The sequence below is a fragment of the Aptenodytes patagonicus genome, chromosome 14, assembly GCF_965638725.1.
Source record: "Aptenodytes patagonicus chromosome 14, bAptPat1.pri.cur, whole genome shotgun sequence".
Classification (NCBI taxonomy): Eukaryota; Metazoa; Chordata; class Aves; order Sphenisciformes; family Spheniscidae; genus Aptenodytes; species Aptenodytes patagonicus.
In genome coordinates this window covers 1,908,616-1,934,336 of record NC_134962.1, presented here as the reverse complement: position 1 = coordinate 1,934,336, position 25,721 = coordinate 1,908,616, and the positions used below count along the sequence as shown (strand labels likewise).

The 25,721-nt window shown below is 53.1% G+C and overlaps 1 protein-coding gene across 14 annotated transcripts; it reads right to left on the bottom strand.

Annotated features, from left to right (window-relative positions):
- Positions 1-2,125: 2,125 nt before the first annotated feature.
- On the bottom strand, positions 2,126-19,867 carry TPD52L2 (TPD52 like 2). Of its 14 annotated transcripts, none has more exons than XM_076352195.1 (10): positions 19,596-19,867; positions 18,030-18,148; positions 16,750-16,898; positions 15,809-15,868; positions 14,213-14,272; positions 9,966-10,067; positions 5,929-5,955; positions 5,490-5,534; positions 4,153-4,201; positions 2,126-3,941 (listed from the first exon to the last, which is right to left on the bottom strand). In XM_076352195.1, the coding sequence occupies exons 2-10, from the start codon at positions 18,129-18,131 to the stop codon at positions 3,846-3,848; spliced, it is 690 nt and encodes a 229-aa protein (XP_076208310.1). In that variant the 5' UTR covers positions 18,132-18,148; positions 19,596-19,867; the 3' UTR covers positions 2,126-3,845. The 14 variants fall into 14 exon arrangements, with proteins under 14 accessions (XP_076208310.1, XP_076208309.1, XP_076208303.1 ...); XM_076352194.1 differs by having other exon boundaries at positions 18,030-18,175; positions 19,596-19,866; XM_076352188.1 differs by lacking the exon at positions 19,596-19,867 and adding an exon at positions 18,791-18,853 and having other exon boundaries at positions 18,030-18,175.
- Positions 19,868-25,721: the final 5,854 nt, after the last annotated feature.

Genomic DNA, 25,721 nt, shown 5'->3' with positions numbered 1-25,721 from the left:
AGGGGACAATGAGGACTGCCGAGTCTCTTTCATGTGTCACCACACCCCAAAATGTGGCTTCGGGCTTCCTCGGGAGCTGCTCTCCCTTCCCCGGTGAATCTCAGCTCCCTCCTGTTTGCTGGGTGCTCACCCAGTTACGGACCTAAATGATCGCCCCAACCCATCCAGCCCTGCCCACTGCCACGGCAGCTGAGGCCGGCAGCGGGACCCGGCTGTGCAGAGACGCTGCTGCATGAGCACCCAGCTTGGAAATGTGTCGGGAACGGACTGTGAGCATCACCTGGCCCCGTGCTTCGCACCACGGAGCCGGCAGAGACGAACCGCAGCAGCGGGAGGTACGGGGAGAGACGAGCATCCTCCCGGGGAGGCGGCAGTGCCGGAGGCACCGCCCTGGGAAAAGCCTCTCGTCAGCTACCGCGTCTCCAGTCGATAACGTCCACTCAGTATGGACCTCCCCCCCTCCCCGCCGCCCCAAAACATGGGAGCCGTCAGAGGAGGCCCAGCAAGTCCTCAGCGATGAGGAAAGAAAAGGAAAATCATGCGATACAACCAGAGGAACAGGAAAGGGGAGACGCTGTTTTGGTCGCTGGCTCTGTCACTGCCTGCAAAGATCCCAGCTCTGATGGGTCTCACGTGCCGGCCTCGTTAGCGCAGATTTAATACCGGGATGTTTCATTTAACGGAAACAACAGGAAAAAGAGGGAGGAGAGAGAAGTGACTCTGAAAAAGCTCCAGGACAAACCCTCTCGAGGCTCCAAGGCAGCAGAAGAGCCGCCGAGGGACACCGGGCTGCCCCCGAGCCCCTCTGAGCAGCTCTGGCCCACCGAGGCTGTTGGCAGGGGATGAACAGAAGGGGAATATTGCTGTCAAAGCCTTCTCCCCCGGTTACGACAGAGCAGGCGGGTGCTCACGAGGCTGCCTGGGCTTCACGTGCTCCTGGGTTTTTGCAAGGAAGGAAGCCACGTCCCCCCTGTCCTTTGCACGGGACACTGCAGTCCACAGCCCAGCCCCGAAGTAAACCGGGGGTTTGCACCCACAAGAGCTGCCAGGAGCACACTTGGAAACCATGAAGGGACAAAAACAGTGTCAAGCCTGTAACCAGGAAGGGAAGGCTTAATTAACCTTCCTTCAAAACACCCCAGATCGCTCGCTGGAAGGGACCGGGGAGGTGGAAAAGCATGCCCCCGCGCCTGGGGCTCTCGCAGGGGAGCTCGCAGCCCCAGCTCTGCAGCCTGGGGACTCCCTGCAGCATCTCTCCTCCAGGATCAGGTATCATACCAACCCCTTTGCTCTTAGACCCAGCTGCAGAGATGTAGTTTTACCTACGGAAGTCGAGTAGCAAAAAAACCCCCCAACCTTCAAAACAAACAAAACCCCAAACCCCACAAAACCAAGCAGATGCTTCAAACTTAGCCAGGCATCCTTCCTCTGAAAACGCAGCGCACCAGGCAGCTAGAGCTCTGCCGGCCTCTCTCACAACCTATTCGCCTGCTCTCCACCGCCCTTTTAAATTTAAGAGAGCAGCTCCCAACTCCAGTCATACATTCACTGCTCCCCCTGCACCGTGCTGTTTAAATCGGTAGCGACTGCCAGAGCTTCCCAGAAGCCGATTCCCTGAGGTATCACGCCGTAAATCCGAGCCAGCACCACAGCTGCTGCTTTTCCACATTAGAAGTTTCTCCAGCCTCAGCCCCCGCTGCCAAGGTTACCGCTGCGGCTGCGGTCCCACGCTCCGAGCTCCGGAAAACGGCGTGAGGGAGCTGGAGGCACGTCTGCTTCACCTGCGGCGGTGAAGGGAGCGACGTGACGGCACTCGGAGGGTCAGCGTGGGCTTGCAGCTCCCCAGCCCCTGGTTGAGCACAGGTACGTCTTGGGAACCAGCTGGTGTTCGGCATCTTGAAAAGGAAACATCGGACTGTAAATATTATTTAGCACATCTCCCCATGAGAAAGCACCCGGAGAGCCGACGGACAAAGCAGCCAGAGGGACGGGATAGAAGAGAGTATTTCAGTTGCTTCTCGCCTCAAGCTGCTGCAGGCAGTTGGTATTTGCCCGACACGTTTGTAACACGCACCCAAGAGCGGATTTCAGTACTGTTAGATAGAACGAGACAAGAACATTCACCCCATTTTCTCCCAAAGGAATGCTTTATTGACAAGTTTCCTCAGTCTTTATCTGTAAAGAGAAACAGCTCAATACCCAAGCTCCAGCAGTCCCCATTTCACCGGCTCTGTTCCTCGCAGGGAGGCCAGTTTCAGTCAAACAAGGAGCGCCAGTAAATGACACTCTACACTCCACCTACTGCCTAGTACATCTGCCTTCTAACATTTCATCCCGTGTCCCCAGGTCTGCAGAAGGAGGGGAGCAGGGGTGGGGGGAAACTGAGATTAATCAGCAGGTAAGTGTCAAAACTTGCTTCTCTAAAGAAGGGTCAGAGACGGTTCAGTCCCTCCAGGGCGGTAAACCACTAAAACTACCCAGATATGTACATAAGCAAGTCTAAAGACCTGAGTAAGTCCCACTTCGCCTCTAAGGCACAGAATTGCTCACTCTAGATATTTCTATGTGGAGGCACCTTGCCTGGAATAAGATCAGGCCTCTAAAAGAAAACTCATAATTTTTCAGCTCCTGAGCAATGAAGTTGGACATCAAAAGGGCAAAACATCCAGCCCCTGGAGGAACTGGTTGAGCTCCGTGACTCTCTGCCAGTTTTGTAAACCAAGATCAGAGCTGGGGCTTTCAACTGAAAAACCCATCCAGCCGCAGTCAGATGTACCAGATGGAGGAGCCCACAGAGAGCAGAGCAGAGCCCCTCCAACGTAGTGTCCGTATTGCTAGAGACAGCTTTGGCCTTTTTAATCCGGCCCTGTTGCTAGCAGCCTTCAGAAATTCTTCCTCCAAGAACGAAGGCATAAACTGAGAAGGGAGAAGCAAGTTTCATACACTCAGGAAACGGAGTGCACCACTGAATTTAACAAAACAACTGGCTTATAAGCATGCTGCTACTACTGTATGATGCAAAACTCCACTGCTCAACATCCAGCTTTATAACCCTTACGGTATTCTCTGCAGAAAAAAAGTCATAAACGAGTAAAGCATAAAGTGATGTAAGGCTTGCAATTCAGTTTCAGAGTCCAAGGGAGCATTTCCATAATATGATGCCGAAGCTTTTTTCTTTTAAGCTTTATTTCTTCAAAGTTCATTGCATTTAAAAATAAAGATTTTTAGTTTTGTTAAAGCTAGAGCATTAGTGTAACAACGAGGCAGCTGCTAAGTGAAGTTTCCCTTTTGGGAGCCCAGAAAAAAAACCCCAACTGTTTACCCCATTTACCAGACTACTCCAACGAGTGCCAGAGAAAACAGTAACGGGAGAAGCCTGGGAGCTCACCGAGTAGCTGCATGGCATGCCCTGAACAGAGAACGCAGGCAGAAGCTGAAGCTAAGATGCCCATGCACTTGGTTTCTCCAATAACTGCCCTCCTCACGCTGCTCAGGGCGATGTATCTGTTCCAAGTTATGTCAGACAAGGGAAACCTGTTTTTATCTATACCAGTGGCATTTCTAAGCTACTTTAAGGAAACTCCATCTTACATGCTCTCCCAAAAGGACAGCAGTGATACATTTAATCTACAAACTTTAGTGTAAAATATTATTTGTGTACAAAACTTTGCATTCTCTTTATTTGACTTGGATCCAGCAGCAGTGTCTATGAATGAATGATGGATCTCTCCAGACTGGCTCTCAGCCCCTTCTTGGATTCGCATGTTGTTGCTGTTGTGAAGATTTGGGAGGGAGGGGGCTTGCTCTTACAGTTGTGCACAGCCGTGCAAAGCCACATCGCAGGTCTAGAAAGGAGCGTTGTCTTGTGGAGGCTTGTCTCCAGTTCCCGAGGGGGAGTGGAGGCCGTCAGTGCTATTTTCCCTGCTGCCCACCACTCTGGACTGAAAGGAGAGAAGAGAGTTAGGATAACGAGAAACCACCACCGAGAATACCAAGTCAATTCCCCCTTGTCAGGGTCACCTACTGTAGCAAAGACTTCACATATCTGAGAAGCCATTTGCCCGAATACTAGTCTACAAGAAAAACACTGCAGAAATTCAAGTTTCTGCATAAGGCTTCACGCTGTATGTTTACAAGACAAAGCAGACTTACCTTTATGGTCCCAACTCTATCTTCAAATGACTTGAAGGTTGCAGAATTCCTTGAAGAAAGGAGAGGGGGGAAAAAAAAAAAACAAACAAAGAACAAATCAAGACAAGTTAGTTCTTAACTAAATCAAACCGCGCAGCGTGACTGGGCTCTCTGGCCATTCCCGTGCAGTGACAGCAGCACCCAGAACGCTTCCAGCTCCTCACAGCCTTTGGCACAAATCTCTCGGGCACACCAGACAAGAATACCACATACAAACTCTGAAGGAAAACATTTATACCACGTGCAATCTGCTCAATTGCTCAAGCTAAAACGCTGAGGGAAACAAGTCCCAGTTCACTAGGGAATCAACGCACGGTAAGTAGAGAAGAAACCAGCTCTTAGTTCTACAAGGCTTCCAACTAAGAGCATGCTGTCTTAAATAATGAAAGGAAAAGCTGAAAAGGGTTTAAAACAAAGGCTTCGGTTTCCCATATTACATCCCGTGGGCAGGAAGGGGAAGGGCCATGTGCCTGTACCTATGGGCAGCTTTCATTACTACAGGAGTGATCACTTGCATCAGGAAATGCTCAAAAACCTAATAAATTAATCAGAGGATTTAATATGTCTAGCAAAGAAAACCAGGTCAATTGTTTGACAACCTAACAAGCTTCTTCGCTTGCAAATGATTCCAGGGGAGTGCTCTGTACCGAGCAATCAGACTGGGCAATTACTCATACAGAGCCGCTCTCCCCGGGCTAGGCTGCGGGAGCACTGGCAGCTGACTAGCCTCATCTCGGTTATTTTTGTTCCAAAGAATCGCTTTATATCTGCGCCCGTAAAATAGCCTCCGTCGATCTGGAACGAGGATGAACAGAGAGGAGGCTTCTGTGGGCCTCGTCCAGCCCTGGCAGTCGTTTCTCCCGCAAGGAGATCACCACCTAATGCACCACAAGGGCACGCGAGGTGGGCACTGAGCTTCCAGGCTGGAGACAGGGCGTTCCGGTTAGGATTCATCTCTGTTATTAGCGATGGCCATGCCGTACGTTGCGAGAGGAGGACTGTAACCCCTGCCCTTCGGGGACCTCTGGAAGCTGCGAATTTCAATTAGACTTTAGTACAGTTGCGACACTGCGCTTAGTGCAAGAACAACACAGGTGCTAACAACCATAGAGAAAGACTGGGTAAAAAAACACCCTGAATTACTCAAACTGCAGGACGCGGTTACCCCATACTCCGAGTGGGGTCTGCTTAAGGAGGGAAGCAGTTGCACAAATCAGAACCAAAAACCCAATAATGACGGAGTCAGCTGTACTCTCCCACCGCCCCCACTCAGGAGACACGGGTATTTGCTACATTACCTCATCGCTGGCATACTTATCGAGTGGCGAATGGAGTAACTGCTACTGGGAAGCGTTCAGAATAAGGAGGAAAAAGTTAAATGACAATTTTAGACAGACACCGTATGCAAGAGCAGCATACCCCTGGTTCTTAAGCACTTACTCTCCACACACAGGCTGCTGTGGACAGCCGAAGCGGTAAGAGGCAGCCCTCTCTTCCCTCATTTAACAGCTGCAGCCCAGAACTTAGTTTTCCAGACATAGGACAGTAAGCACGAGTATTTAACTGCAAACTGCAACTGTGATACAAAAGTCAATTACAGGGCATTGGTTTGTGGTAGGTTTCTCAATCTGTGTCAAAAGTGTAGGCAAGGCTTAAATAATCAGCTTCCCCTTTAACGTCTGCAAGGGCCTGGCATGGGAACAAATGCTCTTTTAGCAGCCTTGAAGAATCTCTTACCTAAAGGAATGCGAGAAGGGGTGAGCCCTGGAAGGAGCCACGGGCAGCAGAGAGAAAAGGGAAGCAACAATCAGAGACTTGTGCAGATCTAAACACTAAATGCAGGGCAACTAAGCAGGGACATGGTCATAGGATCATGGGACAGCAGAGTCAACTACCCAGGAGGAAGCCTCTCAAAATAAATTACAGAAGCAAGCAAAACCAAATTACTTTTCATTAACTCAAGCCAAGCTAAGACGTTTTTCAGAGAACAGTAACGGCACCTACAGCAACTTAGAGCCAGGGTGCTGGGAGGGAAAGGAGTGGGTGTGCAACAGCAACCCAAAACATTTTACCTACCCCTATCCACTGCTTTCATGTGATTTTTTTTTTTTAGAGCATGTTTTCCTAAACTGAGGGTTTTACCAAGCGCTAGTAATTTGGTAAAGATACCTTCTTCCCTCATTTCCCCCCACGAGCTCTCATACAAAGACAGCATTGCTAGGACTTCTGGTTGAGAACTTCTGTTAACAGGAACCTGCAATGGATACCTGCACGTTACCTTGCCAAGCCTGCAGATCTCACAGTTACAGTTCAGAGAACAAACGTATCTCAGCATAATAAAAGATAAGAGTATCTGGATAAAAGGTATCATGTTTACCCCACAACCTGGTTGCCCATTTTGAGGTTTCAAGGCAAACTATTCCTCACCAGGTTACCAGATTTCCTTGTGTGATTTCGCAATGCAGTAGCATCTCAGTAGTCTGAAATAACAGACTGAGGTTTCCTACTTCTACTAGTAAGATTACCAGGATGCTCTGAAGGAGCTTCTCCTACCAGAAGCAGTGTTTTATTCCACTTGAATGTAATTTTTGTCTCTGCAGCAGGAAGCAGTCGCGGCAAGTTGGATCTGAAGTACTTGGCAGGGAGTACAAGGGCTTTTCCTTACAGCCAGAGAGAGCGAAGACGTTAGGCTTTGTGGTTTCATTTCCCCATGCATCCAAGTCAGCTCTCTGCCAGGGTAGACTCCTTGAAATGCTGTCTTTGCATGCGAAATAAATCAACTTTCTACTTACTCTTGCTTAAAGGAGAAGAACACAGGTAACACATGCCCATGCACCATGCTACTCTCTGCAATACCACAAGCACTGGTTCGTTTGTTCAGTATCTTGGCCTGGACCTAGCAGTAACCCTTTTCCTCCTTTCATAAGGATTTAAAGTTTACAAAAATTCAGGAATTCACAGGCACCTTTGGGGCTCGGGCTAACATTTCATAATGAATTTGCTTGTAGTATTAGGTACAGCAGCAAACTTCATCAGACAACATGAAGTGTATTGGGGGACACAAAACCACAAAGCAAGCTGTTACCAACAGAAAGAAAACACTTGCAATTTTGCAGTTTGCTGGGATCAGTAAAATGCAGGAACAGAACGTCTAAAAGCCAATTTACTTTTTAACTGTAAGTGGAGATAACAGAAAAAGCTGAATTGGCCAAGATTTGAAAAAATCCCACCCGCTAATTAAGCTACATTTTCTCCCCTCCAGGCAAGCTAATAGGGCAACGGCATTAATACAGTTAGTGCACAGTTACTGCCTTAACTTCACAATGTCTCCTTACAATCCACAGCTATAACATTTAAAATTATTTTGACCAGAACACAGCAACCCTAAAGATTTAACCCAGGGACACATTAGTTGTATTTCACAGCATTTTGGTCCAAGCATTTTTAATGGAATTACGGCTACGCCCTCCATGCATCGGAGGCGTTTGTCCCATTCATCGCGCCTTCCTTGCATTTATCAACCGGTGAAGGCTGACTAAACAAGGAAATCCCTTCTGTTATCTCGACACTTCCAGTGATGGAAAATAAACCTGCTTTACAAGTGAATTTGTAGTGTAAGAGGAAAAAAGAAAGTACAGTGATGGCGGTTGCAGTGTAGGCTACGAGGCCCCGTAACAGAGATCCTCTGGGAACAGAGATCATCCCCGCTCGTTCAGAGAAGTGATCACAACAATACAACAGACTTCACTCCTCGTCAGCTCTGATCACGTATCAGAACACCAGAGTTTCACCTGGCAAGGGTAGGAAGTTGGACAGTTCTGGCAGAAACTTATGCTCAGAGTTAAACCTTATTCAGAATCAGAAATATCAAGACTTGAATGCAGCACAGGAGACAGAAGTCTGTTTATATATGCATAGAAAAACTGAAAGTCTTAAAAAATCATTACTGTGTTCCCCCATGGGCCACATATACAAAGCAAATCCTGCTGAAATAACTTTGGCAGGGATTCCCAAGTTCTAAGACAGAAGCTGCCTCTATTTCATAAGACATCACCGAAGGTATTAGCTATAAAAAGGAAGGCAAGCGTTTAAATCGGTGACTAATGCTGAGCAGTGCCATTCCTGCAAAGGCCTGACTTGTTTGTAGGCCAGCTGACCATACAGCCAGTTTTCACTATGACTGTGTCAGGCCAGCTGTCACCAGGAGTAACAGGCACGCTCTTCACTCGGCCACGCGTCCCCTCCCTCCATCTGCTCCTGGGATGGCACAAACATTTCTGCAGCTACGCGGTGAACTGGATTCTCCCAACCCAAAGACGACAGGCAGGACCGAGCCCGTCAAAACGGCTTCTTCTGGTGGCAACACTGGTTCGGGAGTTCCCCCTTTGGTCCAAAAAGCACAGTTCCCATCCCTTTGCCACAACAGCCTGACCACACTGCAGAAGGCAAGCACCAAATTTACTTCACTATTACTAGTTTAGCAAAATCTGTTACCACCACATCTTGCACCAGTATCGGTCTGCTGTGATTACACGTAAATCTCTTCTTCCAACAGACTAGGTAGTTTCCAAGAAAGAAAAATTAAAACTTGAATACTGGAAAGGGTAGGAAGCCAGCTAGTCCTCTGCCAAATTCAGAGAAGTGAGCTACTGAAAACACTCACTAAAAATTACCCTCCGGGAACACAGTAAATAACTCACTGAGGACAGAACTAGAATAAATCAGTACTATGTCATCAGAAGCCAACACGTTCTTACCGCTTGGATACTCCCAGCCACAGTGGAATAGGAAGTTCCCTACAAAGAATGACAGCTACCCATTCAATCCAAGGTCTGATACCTCATGTTAAATACAAGCTCTAAGAGTACTTCCTTATTAGCCTAGACAGGTTGGACATTCAGAATTAGCTCTCGGTTCCAAGAACAGCGTGTTCAAGGTATTACGTGTGAAAAACTTGGACATCACCATTAACGGGGAAAGCAATCTTCAGTTTAAATTTTCTGAAGATCGGGTAAATCACCAATTCTAACCTTCAACTTCGTACAGCTGAGAAACTCGCAGAGCAAGAACCTCAGCCAACAACCGAGGGAACCTTCCCCCCGCTTTCCAATTCAGAGAGGTTTAAATCTGCAATTACTTCAGCAGTCATCTGCTTAAGGAATCTAGATAACCGCCAACCACAAGAAGAAATTTTTGGTGTTGTCATGGTCTTCTGAATCAATTCATACCTTCCAATCTACACGACACACCTGTGCCTGGAAGGCATACTGCCCTTCTCCATGGAAAGCTGACACGCAGGGCTTGAAACTGCATGAAATGCAGCATCCAGACTTTGCCCCATTTTAAAGCGTAACAGAGCACAGGAGTGATGACCCCCTTCTAATCCTAAACAGTAACACTGAGAAAACACACCTCCATAATCCAGTAATGAAAAGGTAAACTCTAATACTAGTTTCTTACATATGACGTAAAAGCTGCAGTGAAACCATAGGACAGTGAAAAGGGGAAGGCTGCTAAAAACGTTCTGGCAGTTCTCCTAAGCCAAATCAAACTTAAATGCCTTAGAACAGGTTTTATCCCGTCAACAAGTCTTTAATAAGCATTTAATCTGTCCTAAACGATGACGTACAGGGCCACACAGAAGAAGGTAGTCCATCAACAGCAACGTGCTGCCAACTAAGCAGAAAAATGGAAAAAAGCCTAGTTATTGTCTAAAGCTTCATCACTGTTTGAAACCAAGATCAAAGCACCAGGGCGCAAAACAGAAATCTTACCTCATGTCACCAAGTTTCCTGCTGATAACAGAACCTACGTTGGAAAGGGCTGCTGAAGTCTTCTGTCCTGCCTGGGAAAGGGTTTCCTGGGTCTTCTTATAACTAAATAGAAAAAAACATCATAAATTGAACTAACGGCTAGGATCTGAAAGCAAGAAGCATCCCCACCCCCATTTTGAAAAAGGAACCCATATTAAAGGAAAGAAGCTAGGTTAGTGAGCTGCACTGACTTCACTGAAAAAGCCCCTTCCAGTCTTGCCTATATTCAAAGACTTGAAGTTTTAAAAAAGCAGCAAGTGTAGGATTAACCTTTCCATACACTCACTTGACCGTTTTGACCGTACGTTCTTAAATCTGACAAACATTTGGTGGTTTTTGGGTTGTTTTTTTTTTGCAAACACAACCCCACACCCAATTTTCCACGTGGAAACTCTAATACCATAGCACGGTATCCTATCTGCTCTACAACTATCTTTTGGTCTCCTTGAAAAAAACAAGTCTAGGAACGTATTCCGTAATATGCCTGCAGCCTTGAAGAAGTTACAGCGTTTGTTGTAGTGTTAGGTTATGGAGGAAGGAGGCAAGACTAACATCACTGTATAGAAAAGAAATGCAGGAATCAGCATTATCTCTACAACTTGCAGTTTAGAAATAAATTGGTAGAGAAGTTTCCTATCAGTTACCATTAACCACAATACATAAGAAGTCTGACAGCTTGTGTTTGTCAGCTGATTACATTTGAGTTTATACCAAAGCTGGAGAAGACAGACACTTGAGAACCTTTGTTTCCTTCAGATGAGACTAATCTCAGGAACAAAGATTCTTTGAGCCACTTTCATGAACTCATCCTCTCTAAGCCGTTCCACAGTTGGTGATTAACATCTAGATTTATGGCATTCTTCAAATTATAAAAAAAATAAGACTCAGGCTGGAAAACAAGTTCAACAATTCAAGCCAAGTTTTCTTATTCCAAATATTTCAGCTTGAGATCACTTTTTTGCCTGACTAGGATATTTAGGAGAAGGGCATTATAAACAGCCTAACGTTCTCTCTCATGCCTGAGCTCCCAAGGCTAGAAGCACCATGATGACAGCTGACTTATTTACATCTCATTCTCTCCAGACAGAAGTGCAGGAGACAGCACCACAGCACCTGAACTCCATCCAAGCTATAGCAATGACAACATGCTGGTTTGCTTGTTTTTTTTGTTTAAGACCACAGCCAAGTATTTCCGAATCAAGGACGTACACGAGACTTGTGCAGAACAGGGCAAAACCGCATCAGTTTTACCTTCCCTCTTTCTGCTCCTGAAAGAAAATTCCTATAACCTACACATTTTTCAGACCAATTCTGCCTGAATTCAGTGACTCCAGAAGAACCTGAGCGTGCCCCGATAGCAAGGCCTCACTACTATTTCTCCACAGCACAATCTTTTGCGAGAAGTAGTCATCTCAGGACAATTTAGGAGTTAACTGGTCAGCATCGACGCTGCTTGCTCTTACACATGCCTTGCTACTGCAATAACTATGTTTGAACCCTAGGGCCAAAGCTGCTTTGGAAGAGGAGGATCTCAATCCCTGCCTTCAGCAGTTAGGCTCCTCCCTGGCTGACTGAGTCCTGTCATGGGATTTGATTTACAGCTGCCTAGCAGAAACAAAGACCTCGTGCTCACTGAAGTATGTTGCGCTGACCCTACGTCCGCTTCGCACTCAACTCTGAGATCAGCATTGAGCACCAGAGCAGCAATGAGAGGAACGGTTTACAGACCCAAAGGACACCATCACGCCATGCACACGCTGCAAACTCCCAGGTATTACGTCTAGCTTCAGCAGACAAAGGCCAGAGATTTTCCAACTGCATTTTCCACACTTGACAGCAGTATTCTTAAGACAACTGAAGATCTAGCACTCAAGTGCTGCTCCTTCTGCCTGAGCGTGCTCCTTCATGATGCCAACGCAACTGTTTGTGCTGACACAGTCATCTAGATCAAGGAAACGATCCGGCTGACATATAAAATTGGAAGAACAAAACAAAAAAAAAAGACAGCAGCAACCAGATCAGATCGCCAGTCTAGTCCTGCATCCACAGCTCACACACACGTACACACCTCCACCGCTGCAATGCAGGAGGCAGAGCCGGGAAAGTGCAGCTGAGATGAGAAGCTCTTTAACCCAGAACTGCCATCAGACACACATGTGGAGCTGCACCTGTGACAGCCAGGGATCAGGTTATACAAGACTTTAATGCAACTTAACTACGCCCAGCCCTGACCTAGAAGTTGCAACTACCCTCCCGCAAGAGACACGGCCAGGTTTACCATGACTTTAAATGCACAATCACTCACTTTCTTCCCTTAGCACCAGTACGAAGCACAATAGAATAATCCAAATCTGGGAGTAATAAATATGAGCTCTGATTAATACCTTGCTCTACTAACAGGCAATTGGCTGCAGCAGAAGCTGCAGAAATTACCTCTTCCCTGTGGTGTTCATCCTTTGGTATTCAAACATTTCATTGCACCCCTCTCCTATAAACCCTGACAGGGAGGAGCCAGACCTGCACCCTCAAATCCTCCTTTATCTGTTAATGCCAGCTCCCTCTCACTTGCTTTTATCCAGCAATCACCATTTGTGCTGTCTGGCTAAGTACACAAACCACCTAAGCCATGTCGCGTCCTGGTTACAATGAAACTGGAGCTAGGGACAGATTGGGCTGATTTCTGTCCTCTCTATGCGCTGCTTGCAGAGGGCAAGGCCGTGGCCCGGAGTGGCAGCTACCAGGAAATTCAGCAGTGCACAAAAGCACCATAAGGTCACGAGTTCGGCCCATTCCCAGTTCAGTCAGGATGCTTGTTAGTTATAACGCCGAGAAGCTCAAACAACAGGAAAGAGGATGCATTTGCTTAACAAACCCAAGACATAAGAATAAAACCTCATCCTTGGCTTTCTTGAACTTGACTCTTCGCATTTACTGAGCTTTAGACAAAGGAAGTAGAAATTCCATTTTGTTTTCCGAAACGTTGCTCAAATCTTGCTTTTCAATCCCCTTCACCTCTCCGTTTTCATCAGCATCTACCTTGCTAGCGTGAATTGTCACTCTGTCTAGTGCCAAAGCAAGCAGGAAAACTAGCGTGCCACTGCTATTCAGGCCTTAAGTGCTCACAAAAGCACGCTTCCGCCACATTTCTGGCACTTATTAAGTGCAAGGAAACAGGTATAACGAAAAGTTTTCTATTCTAGCAGGCACACCCAGGGAGGAACTCTGATTAAACACCGCTGGAGTCAGCCACACTGTCAGCAAGCATAAAACCCAAGGTCATCCTATTTAGCAAGTGAAATCGTGACAATTTACATCTTCTTAATCTAGAAAACATACATGGAACATTGAAAGTAGAATCCGCATACTTTAAAGTTTTTTCTGATACTCCTACTTTTTATCTCCGCTCATCTTTCACCCGTCTTATGAAGAAAACCTTCTATTCACACACACTGCCAATAACAAGCCAGCTCAGAAGACTGAATTCCATACCCACCCCAGAGAACAGGAAAAGCTGGCTTATCTAAGACCTACCTTGCCATGGTTTAAATCAGTTCAGGAAACAATGACACTACCTGTATACTGTGGGAAAGATGCAGTGAGAAGGACAAAGGCCAGCTTCCATAATACGCTTCCATAATTTAGTCCAGATGAGAATTTAATTTCAGGCATTTAATACAAACACGGCTAAGAGACCTTTGCAGCCAACAATCGGAGTATAACAGCTGTGAGGTTTAAGCTGTTCAAGTCTATTTGGGGCCCCAACATGACAGAACAGCTGCCTCGGACACCGCAACTCTATTTGTTCTCATCAGGTACCACAGCAAAAAGAAAAGCTCCCGCTCCCTGCAGAGCATGGTGAGGGTACCAAGGAGAGGTCAGCCTGGCTATTCCACAGCTTGTCAGCTGAAGTTACAACACGTGTCACACAGGTCTCAGCTACCCGGTGGCTTCAGCCAGTTCTCCTCTGAGAGCAGGCAGGCATTTGAAGAATATCACTTGGACCACCATGAAATCATTCAAATACTGACCTGAGGAAAAGCTCCCTCTCCCAGAAGAGGCATTTATTGGGTTAAAAAAGTGAAAGCTAGAAAAGAGAAATGTTTAAATAGATCTAGTCAAAGCAAAGGACTGTAAGCAGGGGCACAGAACATTAGTGGCAGCAGACTGTCATGAAAACATTTGTTAACGCTGAAGGTTAAGACACTCACGCTTCTGATTGAGTTAATTTTTCATTCCAGTCCTCCAGTGTGCTGCTGGCTGAAAGATATCTACAAACACAATGGAGGTTAGACACAGTGCCAAGATTCATGACAGATGCTTCTTTTGACACTTTGCACATTATTAGTGTCTCTTTACACTTACAGTATCATAGCCTTTATTTCTCTGACAATAGCTTCCCCCTCCTCTGTTACAGCCAGAAGGAAAAGAGCTGCTGTTCCAGAGGCGGGGAGACACCTAAGCCCCAGTTTCCTTCTTATTTAAGCGCGTTCAAACACTGTGCACAAAGAAACAAAGCCTGCAGTTTAGAAGGTGTCAGGAATTGAAAGACTTTGCATCATCTGCTCCCTTCCTACATGCTGCGTGGCGGCTATGTATTAAAAGCACAGAGCAGTGAACTGAGCTCAAGGCCAGAAAAATCTGACTGCCACACCCAAAGCTGTATTTTACCAATATAGCATGACCTGGACAAACTGTTAAACTTAATTTCATTTTCTAATCTTTAGAAATCATGTTTCTCTACATACAAAGCAGCACCTTAGGGGCCGTGAGAATTAACACTGGAGGTACAGAACAAATACAAGTACTACAGAGCGTGTCTGCTACCAGCTCAGACAACACGCAGAAGCGCTCAGAGGAGGTGACATATCATGGGCAGTTCACGTCACCCCCAAGTGTAACTCCCCCCAACTAGATCCGTGCCACCCTGCCTAACGACGGGATGCTCCCAACCCACGTTTTCGTCTTAGCTAAATAACCATCCCCTTCAACACAAGGCATAGAAGGGAGAGACTCTTCAGTGCAGAAAACATTCAAGGGCGCCCTTACGTTCAGCTATGCAGCAGGAATCAAAATGATTCATGTCCAATATGAATGGAGGTCTGATATAATTAAAGAATATATTCTAGAGACAAAAGTAGCCAGATGTTCTTTGTCCGCACTTGTCACCTGCCCGTATATACTGCAAAGACTAAAACTCATGGCTTTCTAGTGTTGACATCATCAAAAAGGTTCACATACATCAATGCAGAAGAGCCACTGCGTGGCGGCTTTCAAAAGCGAATGTATGTATTTGCATTTGCACAGCCCCTATTTCCAGCTACAGGTAAATGCCCCTCAGGCATCTTCTCTCCCCTGTGGCCGTACAGAAAGGCAATAATCAAACTGATTCCTACCACATCCGACGATGAGAAGAGGAACAGTTTCACAGTAAAGATAGAGGTTCACTAATAAGACATCCGATCACAACAGACTAACCTACCAACGACCAGCTAAAGGGAAACTGTGGTTGATTTTTTCGCCTTTTTTTTTTTTTTTTAAATCAAATGTGGTCTGGTAACTGATTGGAATTTTTCTTCTGCAATAGCAAGACCATGAGAGAGACGATAGCAGTAACGTTTACTCATCTCCTCTGCAACTGAGGGATGCTTATAGCTGGAAGCCAGGCATGCTGCTAATAACAGGCCTGCTTCGCCATGCCTCCAGCTCCCAATCAACCCCCGATGCCTGTGAGAACAAGTAGCAGCACAAATCGGGGAACGCAGCAAGGAGCAAGGAGGTGTTGCTGAGGAGCCCGAGGCACTCACAAGTCAGACTGTGTCACTTTGTCATTCCACTCTCCAAGTTTCTCAGATGTTTTCACATAACTAGAAACAGAAAGTGTTAATGAATATATAACTTTAATATTCATTTTTTTTTAGAAGACAATGACACAGATTTCAGTTACAAAGGAATAATAGAAATCGGGCAGGGACGTAGGAGGGAAGATGAGGAAAAAGGGAAAGAATAAACAGCGAGATGAACAGCTCAACGATCTGGTCTGCAGTAGCACCGTCAGTGCTAAATTCCAGTTAAGTTACACGAGACTTTTTAGACCGAACGGTATCGCTGTGGGTACCGAGAGTCCCTTACATCCAGGCACAACCGCAGGGCCAAACTTACCCCTTCGACTCCCCTTTTGGCACTGTCAAGCACTGCAGTGACCATGCCCTTAACGCCTGTTCAGGAACAGTCAGTCTAATTCCAGATCTTCTTTAGGCAAAGATGACTCTGCGTAACACACGCTGATACTACAGAATTTTTTCCTAGGAAGTGCAGGCTTTTTAATTCAAGCTATACGACCCGGGAAATAGCTTCTGAACTAACACTACGCAGTAGAGCTCTGAAAGTTCTTGCACTTCTCTTTGAGCCCGAGTCCAGAACAAGGTAGCAGCAGCCTACGTCTCAAAGAATGGGCAGAAATGGGCAAACTGAACTGTCAAGCGGTGATCTAGATCTCTAACATCACGGGAAAGAGCATCCAGCAACAATTTATCCAGATCACAGATATGTCAGCATAAACAGAGCTTTCATAAAGACACTGACGCACGACAGCAACGAAATAAATAGTTTTAGGTGCTTTTTAGTCTACATACCCATCAGAGCAAAAGCCTCCAGCCACTTGGAAGAGCCCTGGAATATGCTGCTTGGAAATAATTACTAGGAAGTTATATTTAAACGCGAAACGTGCATCACAGGCAACACTTACGCATTGGAGACTTGGACATCGTGCCAGCTTTTAGACAGGTTTTGCTTTAACCCATCCAAGGGAGTCAAACCCAGCTTCCTCTTCAGCTCTCCACAGTGCCTCTCTTTAGCAGCCAGAACTTGCCTGAGAGTACCAATTTCTTCTTCAACCTGAGAGAGAGTCAGAGGTTTGTCTTAAATCACAGTTCGGTAAAGTTCTGAAAATTAGGCCAACTTCCTACCTCCCTCAAAACTCGCAAGATTTCGTTTACACGAATATAAAGAATTGGTAGGCGCTTGGGGCGCGTGCAGGGCAATTCAACTGAACGTGAACGGTGCTGGAACGGGAGGCCCACAGCTCAGACTTCAATCGGGAAAACATCCACACCCGTCACTGTCCTGGCGATTCAATGGCACCAAGATTAACAGAACTCACTTCTAGCGTTGTGATTTCAACAGTAGATAAAAATCAGTTGCTAAGCCGTATTAACTAAGGTTTCTTTCTTATGATTCTTCTCCTCCGATGTCATTAAAGCCAAGAGTTTTTCCTCAGAGGTCTGTCTTACAGCATTTTCAAAGTGCTCTGCAGTTGTTTCCAGGCAGAGAGGGTTCGCGTCTACTTTAACTGCGGCTCACCAAGACCTGCGTGACCACCCAGAGCGGCGAAGCTCTCCCTTGCTACAACTTGCAAGTCACAGAATCACCGCGAGAGTCTCAAATGAAAGGGGGGACCACAGAAGGGCAGCTGCAGTTACCTCCAGCTACGTTTCAGACAGAAATCATAAACGGACTTTAAACCCCAAAAGGTGCCCAAAATTTAGGATATTACAGTACAAACCCTCAGCTCTCCAAAAGCATATAGGCGCCAAAAGTAGCCGTCTGTAAGGGGTAATAAATATTTAAAACAAAAAGGTAGAAAAAGAAAGCACATTAAGCGCTCCGTTGTTTCAGCTTCCTAAGGAAAAACGAGTTTCGTTTGCACACCACTTGCCTAAAGTGTTTTCTCGCTTCAAATGAAGCCAAAAGCCTAGATTAAGCTCACGGCATCAAAAGCCACTTATTTCCTCAGAGCTCTAAATTAAGTCGCTCTGGGAAAGAGCACGCAACATACTGCAGCGTTTGAAGTATCTGCCAGCTTTGTGCGTTTTAACAATTAGCTGAGAGATCCAAAGGTAACACCACCGCGGAATTAAAAAAAAAAACACATAAAAAAACCCAAGTCCTGCTCCTGTGGCTCCCGCCCGTTCCTTCCCAGCAGGCCACAGGTGCCCCCCGCTGACAAAGGCGAGGCCCCCCCGTTACCTTGGCAAGCTCGGATCTCAACTCCTCCTCTTCGGCAACAGTCAGCCCCTCGGGCGCGGAGGTCCTGGCCGAAGCCGCGCTATCCACGGGAACATCTGTCATGGCATCCGACAGCAGACCTTTGTTGGGAGAGTTAAGGTTGATATCTGCCACAGACAAGGAGCAGAGGGCGGACAGAGTCAGCAGCCAGCCAGCGAAGCACGCTGTGCAAACCCGGGCGGTGTGACGGGAAAGGTGACGGAAGGGGCTTCACAGAGAGGGGAAGAGAAACCTCCAGCGGCCTTTCCTCCCCGAGCATCTGCCAGAAGCGACAGAAGCACCGGGCCCCGCTCGTCGAAAATAGCTCCTCTGCCCAGCAGCGGCTGCTAAATGCCCGCAGGGCCCACGGGAACCCCGGGGGGAGGGAACGAGGCCTGGGGGGGGGGGGGGGTGTTCAGCCCGGGGTGGCGGGGGGGGAGGGGGACACGACGAGCCGCCAGCGCCCTCCGCGGGGCCCTGGAGCCGCAGCCCCCCGGGCCGTCTCTCCCCTCCCGGCAGTCGTCGTCCCCCTCCTCGGGGACCGTCCGTCCCCTCACGGCAGCAGCCCCCCGCCCCGGGCCGGCCAGCCCCCCCCGCTCAGGGCCGCCCCCCTCAAGGGCCGTCCCGTCCCGTCCCCTCCCGTCCCGTCCCCGGGCTCCCCCGCCACAAGGCGACCGGAGGCGGAGGCGAAGGCCCGTCCCCGGGGCCCGGGGCGCAGCCCGCCCGCCCGCCGCGGCCCCTACCCTGGCTCGCGCTCTCCATGGCGGCGCCCCGGGCCCCTCCAGCCGCCGCCGCCGAAGAAGCCGCCGCCGCCGCCGCCCCCCCTGTGACGCAATCAGCGCCGCGCCTCCCGCCCGCTTCCGGGGAGGGTCGCGGGGAGAGCGCGTCACCCGCCGCGTCGCCTCGGCGACGGCGCCACGTTCCCCCAGCCCCTCCCGCCGCCGCCTGCCCCCCCGCCCCGCCACCGGAAACGGCGGCGGCGGGGCGGGTGTGACGTCATGGGGCGGGGGTGACGTCATGGGGCGGAGGCTCCGCTCCCCCGGGGGTCAGCGGGGCCGGGCGGGGCCGGCGGTGCCGTGCGCCCGGCCGGAGGGAAGGGGGCAGCACCAGCACGGGCCTCCCGGGCCCGGGCCCGGCCCCGCCGGGCAGCCCCGGCCCCGCGGCCCCCCCGCCCCGGGCAGCCCCCGTGAGACCCCCCTGGAAGCCCCGGCTGCGGGCTCCGTGCCCCGGCCCTCGTCACCCGGCCCGGGCAGGAGGCCGGGGCCGGTGCTGGCGGCCCTTCTCCCGCCGAGCTCGTTAAATTAACCCCGATGACAATTCATCCACGGTAACGACCCGCGCTGCGCTTCCACCCATCCCGCCTATCGGCCTCCGCAGGGTTCGGGGCTCCCGTGGGGATCCGAAGGCGGCTGCGGTGCCCGGGGCCTTCCCGGCCCGCCCGCGGGAGCCCCGCCGCTGGGCCGGGGCCGCTGGGCCGGGGCCGCTGGGCCGGGGCCGCTGCCCGCTGCCAGACGCCCCTCGAAAACGGGATTTTCACGAGGTGCCCACCTGCAGCCGGCAGCGGCGGCACCGAAAGGGGGAAGCGATGGCGGGAGAGGAGGGTTTCGTCCTTCCCTGCTACCGGCAGGCAGAGCTCGGCCCCCGGCGATAAACCTGCCGCTCGTTTTGGAGGGGCTGGAAGGGGAGCGGGAGCCGAAACTCCCCCGGCGGCGCCGCCTCCGTGTCCGCCTTGGTTTCGAGAAGCGCGTCAGGGCGCAGGAGGGCGCGGGGAAGCCCTGGGCCGCTCCGCTGCCGTCAGTTCTGCGACCCGCCTCGCTGAAAACCCCCCTCGGTTGGACTCTTGTTTCCAGCTACTTTCGTTTTCAGAACCTTTTCCACTCGGCCTCTTTGGGTTGCCCGGGGTGAGGCGTGAAAAGGGAAGTGAATATAAATGGGAAAACGGGCGTCGGTTTTTTTCAGAGCCCTTCCCAACGGCGCGCCTCGGCCGCCCGAGCGGAGGGTTTGCAGTTAGCGCCCGCCGGCGCTCCTGGAAATGCCCTTTCTGGGGCACGGCCCATCACCGCCGTCCACCCTGCACCTCTGCTTGTCTTGGAAGGGGCGGGGAGCATTTTAACAGCTCGGCTTTTTATTTCGGGGTTTTTTTTTTGGGGGGGGGGTTATTGTGACGTTTGAAGCCTCGGCGCAGGTCTCGTTTTGAAGCTGGGCTCAGTGGAAACACGGGGAGCGGCCGAATGATGAGCCCCTGTGAAAAATCTGGATTTTTCCGGGCTCACCGGAGCCTGGATTCCTGAAAATCTGGCCCCGAGAGGTGGCTGCAGCAGGAGGAGCCGGGAGGGCTGCAGCTGGCGGGGAGCTGCCGCAGCCTCTGCCAGCTGTGCCGGGCGTGAAACCCCACTGCCAAGTCCGGCCCCGCCGAACGGCCTCGTGCCTCGCGGGGATGCGGAGGATCGCCCTCCAAAGATCCGCTGCTCCAGCGGCTAATTTCGCTCTACCTTCAAGTGCTGGCTTTTAATTAAATGCATCATGCTGCCAACTTAATTATTCCCTATCCCAAGCCCTCGAAGGGTGTTGGGAAGCAGAGAGCAATCCTGCATTTGCGGAAGGGAAAAAAAAAAAATAAATCCTCTTTGTGGAGGTTCATCGCTTTTGTTCGAAACCGCTGCGGCTCTGCCGGGCCTGGGCAGTAATTTGGGGGCACAATGTCCGCGCCATCTGCAGAGGCGTTCGCTCGCCCTGGCAGCCGCAGCTTCGTGCCCTCCACGTTCCCCCCCCGAGTTCCCCTTTCGCTGCCGCCGGGCTTTTTGCTCGGTTGGGGCTTTTTTTTTTGTTTTTTTTTTTTGTTTGTTTGTTTTTTCTTTGGTTTTCTTGCCATTCGCTGGCAAACGCTGAAATGTCAGGCCTGGGGCCGGTTCCCTTCGCTGATCCCCTTCCAGCCGTGTGGAGGCGGAGGGGAGGGAAGGGGCCAGCTTTGGCGGGCGGGGGGACGTCTCATTCGGGAGACGAGCGGCATCTCCCTGTGCCCGGGCGTCGCTCCCTGCCTCTGGAAAGCGCACGTCCCTGGGCAGCACCTTGTTTTCCAGCCCTGGCAGAGCCCGAGTTACAAATCCCGGCTGTTTCCCGGCAAAGCGAGGAATTGCGTGAACGGCCGCGCGGATGGGAAGTGGCACCCGTGGGCGTCCTCGGCCGCCGCAGCTCCCAGGACGGGGATGCTCCGGCTGAACACGGAGGTTTCCCGGCCGCCGGTTCCCTGCGTCCGCGCCGGGCTTGGGCAGGCGCCGCTGCCTCGTGGCTTCACTTGGAAGCCGACGCGATCTGGGCTCCGTGCCCCCTTTTAAAGCGAGCCCTGACCTAGATTTCCCTGCCCGCTGCAAAGCCGGCTGGGCTCTGCTCTCCCCGTCGTCGCTCCTCCCCACGGCTGGAAAGGGCCCAGCGGAGCAGTCCTGCCTCGTTAAGCCAGTGGCTAGTAGCCCCGTCGGGAGCGAGCCTGCGCGGGCCGATGGAGCCCTAACACGTTTCGCCTGGCCGAGCACGATTCCCGGGCGCGAGGCGCTAACGCAGCATCCCCCCTGCGGGAGGGGCGGCCGGTGGGGCTATCTCTGCGCCCAGACGCAGCGGTGACGGCCCACGGCGGTGCACCCCGGCCCCGCCGAGCCCCCCCCCCTCCCCGGGGGGTGGCCCACCCCTCGGCCCCGGCAGGGCGGCGGTGCCTGGGCTGACACGGGGGGCACAGCATCGCCCGGGGGGGGGGGGTGCAGCGGGGAGGGAGCGTGGCTGGATGGCCTCCAGCGGAGCGTGGCTGCGGCGTGACCGTGCTGCCTGTCCGTCCGCCCGTCATTTCATCCATCCATTTGCCCGTCCATCTGTCTGTCCACCCATCCATCCGTCCACGCATCCATGTGTCTGTCCGTCCATCCATCTGTCCATCCCTGTGTCCATCTGCCCATCCATTTGGCCAGCCGGCCAGCCCTGTGTCCATCTGCCCATTCATCCACCTGTCTGTCCGTCCATCCCTCCCTCCCTCCGTCCATCCCCGGCAGAGCCAAACCCCGCTCGCGGTTACAGACCCAACCCTTCCTTGGAGAGCTCTTGCCCGCTCACTGTCGCCCACGCCGGGCAGCTGCACAGGATGGCGTTTACCCGGGCACTGGTGGCAAAACACGCCCTTAAGAGCAAAAAGCAGCATTAAAAAATGGCGCGTGCACCAGCCCCCCCCCCCCCCCCGTCCTTTGCTCCCGCGGTCTCGGGACACTGGCAAACACGAAGGTGGAGGTTGGGAGCTGGGAGCACTGGGGGGTCCCCCGCAAGCGTCGTTCCCCAGGCGTCACCCCGGGGGCTGCCCGAGCCCCTCTTGTGCACCCCAGAAAAACCCTTTTATGCTTCAGGTGAGACGGATCCTCTTTCCCTTCCCCCAGGCGAGAGCAGGGGGCACGGGGTGGTGTTGGCGTTCCTCTTTCCCCGTCCGCTGCCGTCCCCTGCGTGCTGCGGGGCATCGCCCGCCCGCCCGCCGCCGCAGCAGCCGCCCGCCCGCTGCTGCCTTCTGCTTTTCTCCAAACCCAAAATAGCCCCCAGGCCGCGGTGGGGGGACGTCGGGGGTGAGGCTTCCTCTTTCTGAGCCGCCGCCGCTGCCGCTGGGGAAGGGACGGGGACTCTCGAGCGGGGCTGAACCGAGGGGACGTGGGCGCAGCTGCTGGGGCCGGAGGACAGACGTCAGGCGTGGGGCCCGTGGGCCGGTTCCGGAGCATCCTCTGCGGGATGCCCGGCTCATTGCCTGGAGCAACCCAACATCCCCCACATCGCCATCCCCCCGCCGGTGCGGATGGCTTGGCGCAGACGCACGGACCGTGTGGCTCCGTCCCATGGAGCAGCCCGGGGTGGGCTGGGGTCCCGGCATCCCCTGGGGGTTCCCCACGCCCACCTCCCCACGCCGAGCAGAAAGCCCCGCGCGCCTGCGGGCTGCCCGAGCGGTTCCCCCCTGGGTCCCGCTCTTCCCCAGAAAGTGTTGGTGACTCCCCGGCCGGCGGATGGGCTTCCCCGCCTGCAGCCGGAGCCCCCCCCCCAGCTCCCATCCCAAACGCCCTCGGGAGCCATGGGACCGATCCCGGACGGGGCAGGTCGGGCTTCTCTCCGTGGCCGACTGGCCTCCTCCTGCTTCCTTTGGGGCCAGTTTCGGAGCCCCTCATTGCACCCTTCCGCCTGGAAATGGGTCCCTCAATTTCTGCTTCGTTATCCCGGCTCATTTGGCTGCTCTCAGCTCCGAAGCAGCTCCCGGGGCTGCCTGAGCACGCCGTGCCAGCCGCCAGCACTGCCTCCCTGGCCGTGGGATTTCTCTCCGGTCCCCACCTCATCGCCTCTTGAACCAGCTTACGCCTCTCGTTTCCACCCTCATCACCAGGAATTCCCCCCAGCAGCGTTTGGGGTGAAGTTGCTCATCTCCGCAGTCGCAGCCCCCCCCCAGGGGGGCAGTGGGACATGGGGGGACGTGGGGCGAAGCCTCTGGTCCCAGGGCTTCCCGTGCACTCACAGAATGACGTGCACACCTGGGAGCGTGCACGCTCATGGGGACGCGTGCACTCATGGGGAGGGGGGACATGTGCAGCCGAAGGACCAAATGGGTGACAAAGCCACGTCCCGTTCCCGGGGCCTTGAGCTCCGCGGCCCGGCTAGGGCACAAGGGGTGCTTCCCTGGGGGCACAGGGTGCAGGAGCCGCCCTGCCGCCGCCGGGGCTGTGACCGGCTCTGGGCGTCAGCATGGGATGTCCTCGCTGGCACCCGGCACGCCTGGGAGCCGGGGGAAGGATCCGGCCCTCCAGCCCTCCCTCGTGCTCCTGTCCAGAAATGGGCTGGGCGAAAATCCTCCTCCTCCTCCCCACTTCTGCCTGATTTTCCCCTGCCCTGCCCAGGGCTGCTCGGGGACCTGCTTCCCACCATGCTAACCTCGCCCTGGGATCCATCCAGCACCATCTGCCGCTTGGAAAAACCCTGCTCCCTAAGCTGCTCTAATCCCCGAATCCTATCTGCATCCCGCAGTCGGCGTGAGCCGCCGGCGACAAGCATCTCCCCCGGCTCCCACAGCCCACGCTCCCCGGCAGCCCACGGCCATGCTCGCTGCGGCTCTGCCGGCTTTTCCCTGCCCGTGGTGCCGGGGCTGGTTGGGCACTGGACAGGATCCGGCCAGCCCAGCCCCTGCGCTGCGGGAAAATGCAAAATGCTTGGAGAGAAGAGGGAAGAAAAGCAATAAATGATGCCCGATGCTTCCGCCTCCCTGCCCTCCTCTCCGCCGCAGGGAGCAGGGCGAGCTCTGCAGCCGGGGCAGGGGGCTGGAGCGCAGGATGTGGCCCGGGATCGGGGCGTAGCAGAGGGGCGAGATCCCCCAGGGCCAGGAGCTGGGGGGCAGCTGGCAGGAGAAGAAGGGGAGCGAGGGGCCGGGGAGAGGTGGGAGAGGAGACTGGGGGGGATGAGGCGGCGGCGAAAGAGCTGAACACGGGAGCAGACAGACCCGGCGGCTCAGGAAGCCGGGGCTGGAGGAGCGGGGGGCCGGGGGGGTCTCCCCCCACTCTCCCTGCCGAGGAAGCGCAGGGGAGAGCTTCCCGGAGGACGCGGGGGGAGAGGAAGCGCCGGAGACAGCTGCACAACATCTGGCAGCGGCGCGGCCCCCCCGGGACCCCGAGGCGGCCGAGCAGGGGGGGGGGGCCAAGCCAGCACGATGCTTCCTGCCACCCCTCCGCCGCCAGATGTGCCCCCCGCTCCCCCCCGCGGGCTGCGCCCCCCCCCCCAGCCTCCTGCACCCCCACCCTTCCTCCCTGCCGGCCCCTCTCCTCCGGGACGTGCCCAACACCTGCTTCCAGTTCAGTCCCAGTTCGCCGGCGCTCCCAGGACCCCGCGGTCCCCGCAACGCCCAGGGGACACATGGCCCTGTCACCTCTGGCATCCCCATCCTTTGATGGCCTTCCCGGCTCCCGCAGGGCGGGCTGGGGGGGACTGTCAGCTTGTGTCCCCAAATGGGGCGCGTTCCCTTCCGTGGCACATCGGTGCCATTGCCCAGTGCCAGGCCGGGCACCCAGCAGCCCCGGCCCCGCGCGGGGACCCGGCAGAGCGGGTCAGAGGGTGCAGGACCACCCATCCCGGCCGGCACTTCCCACCCAATTCCTCCTGCCCCAAATCCTTCTGGATGCAGACTGCCCTGGGCAGGGAGCTGCCCATCGCCCGGCCCTGGCAAATAGCTGGGTAAGGTTGAAAAGCAAGACAGGATTAGCCGCGGGCAGGGAAAATAGCCTCTCTCCTCAAAAATAGCTTCCTGGGATTAAAAATAGCCAGAGGTCCCAAAGCCATTGCTGCAGGGGGACGCAGGCACCAGCTGGGCCGGGCCGCCTGCTCCCGCGCTGTGGGACAATTAGGGGCATTATGGGGAGCTTAGGGCTTCTCGGAGCCATCTGGCCACGGGCAGAGCCCCGCGGCACCGTCCCTGCTGCAGGATCAGGCCCCTGCTGCAGGATCAGGCCCACTCCGGGTGATCCCAGCGAGCCCCAGGATGGGGAATGGTCCCCAGACCCCGGTTATCCCCCTTCTCGGGGCAAGTCCCCAGGGATGCTCTAGGCTGTCCCAGGGCACAGAGCAGGGTTTTCCCCAGGGGCAGGATCAGTCCTGGTCGGGGGCAGGCGAAGGTGAAGCCCAGCC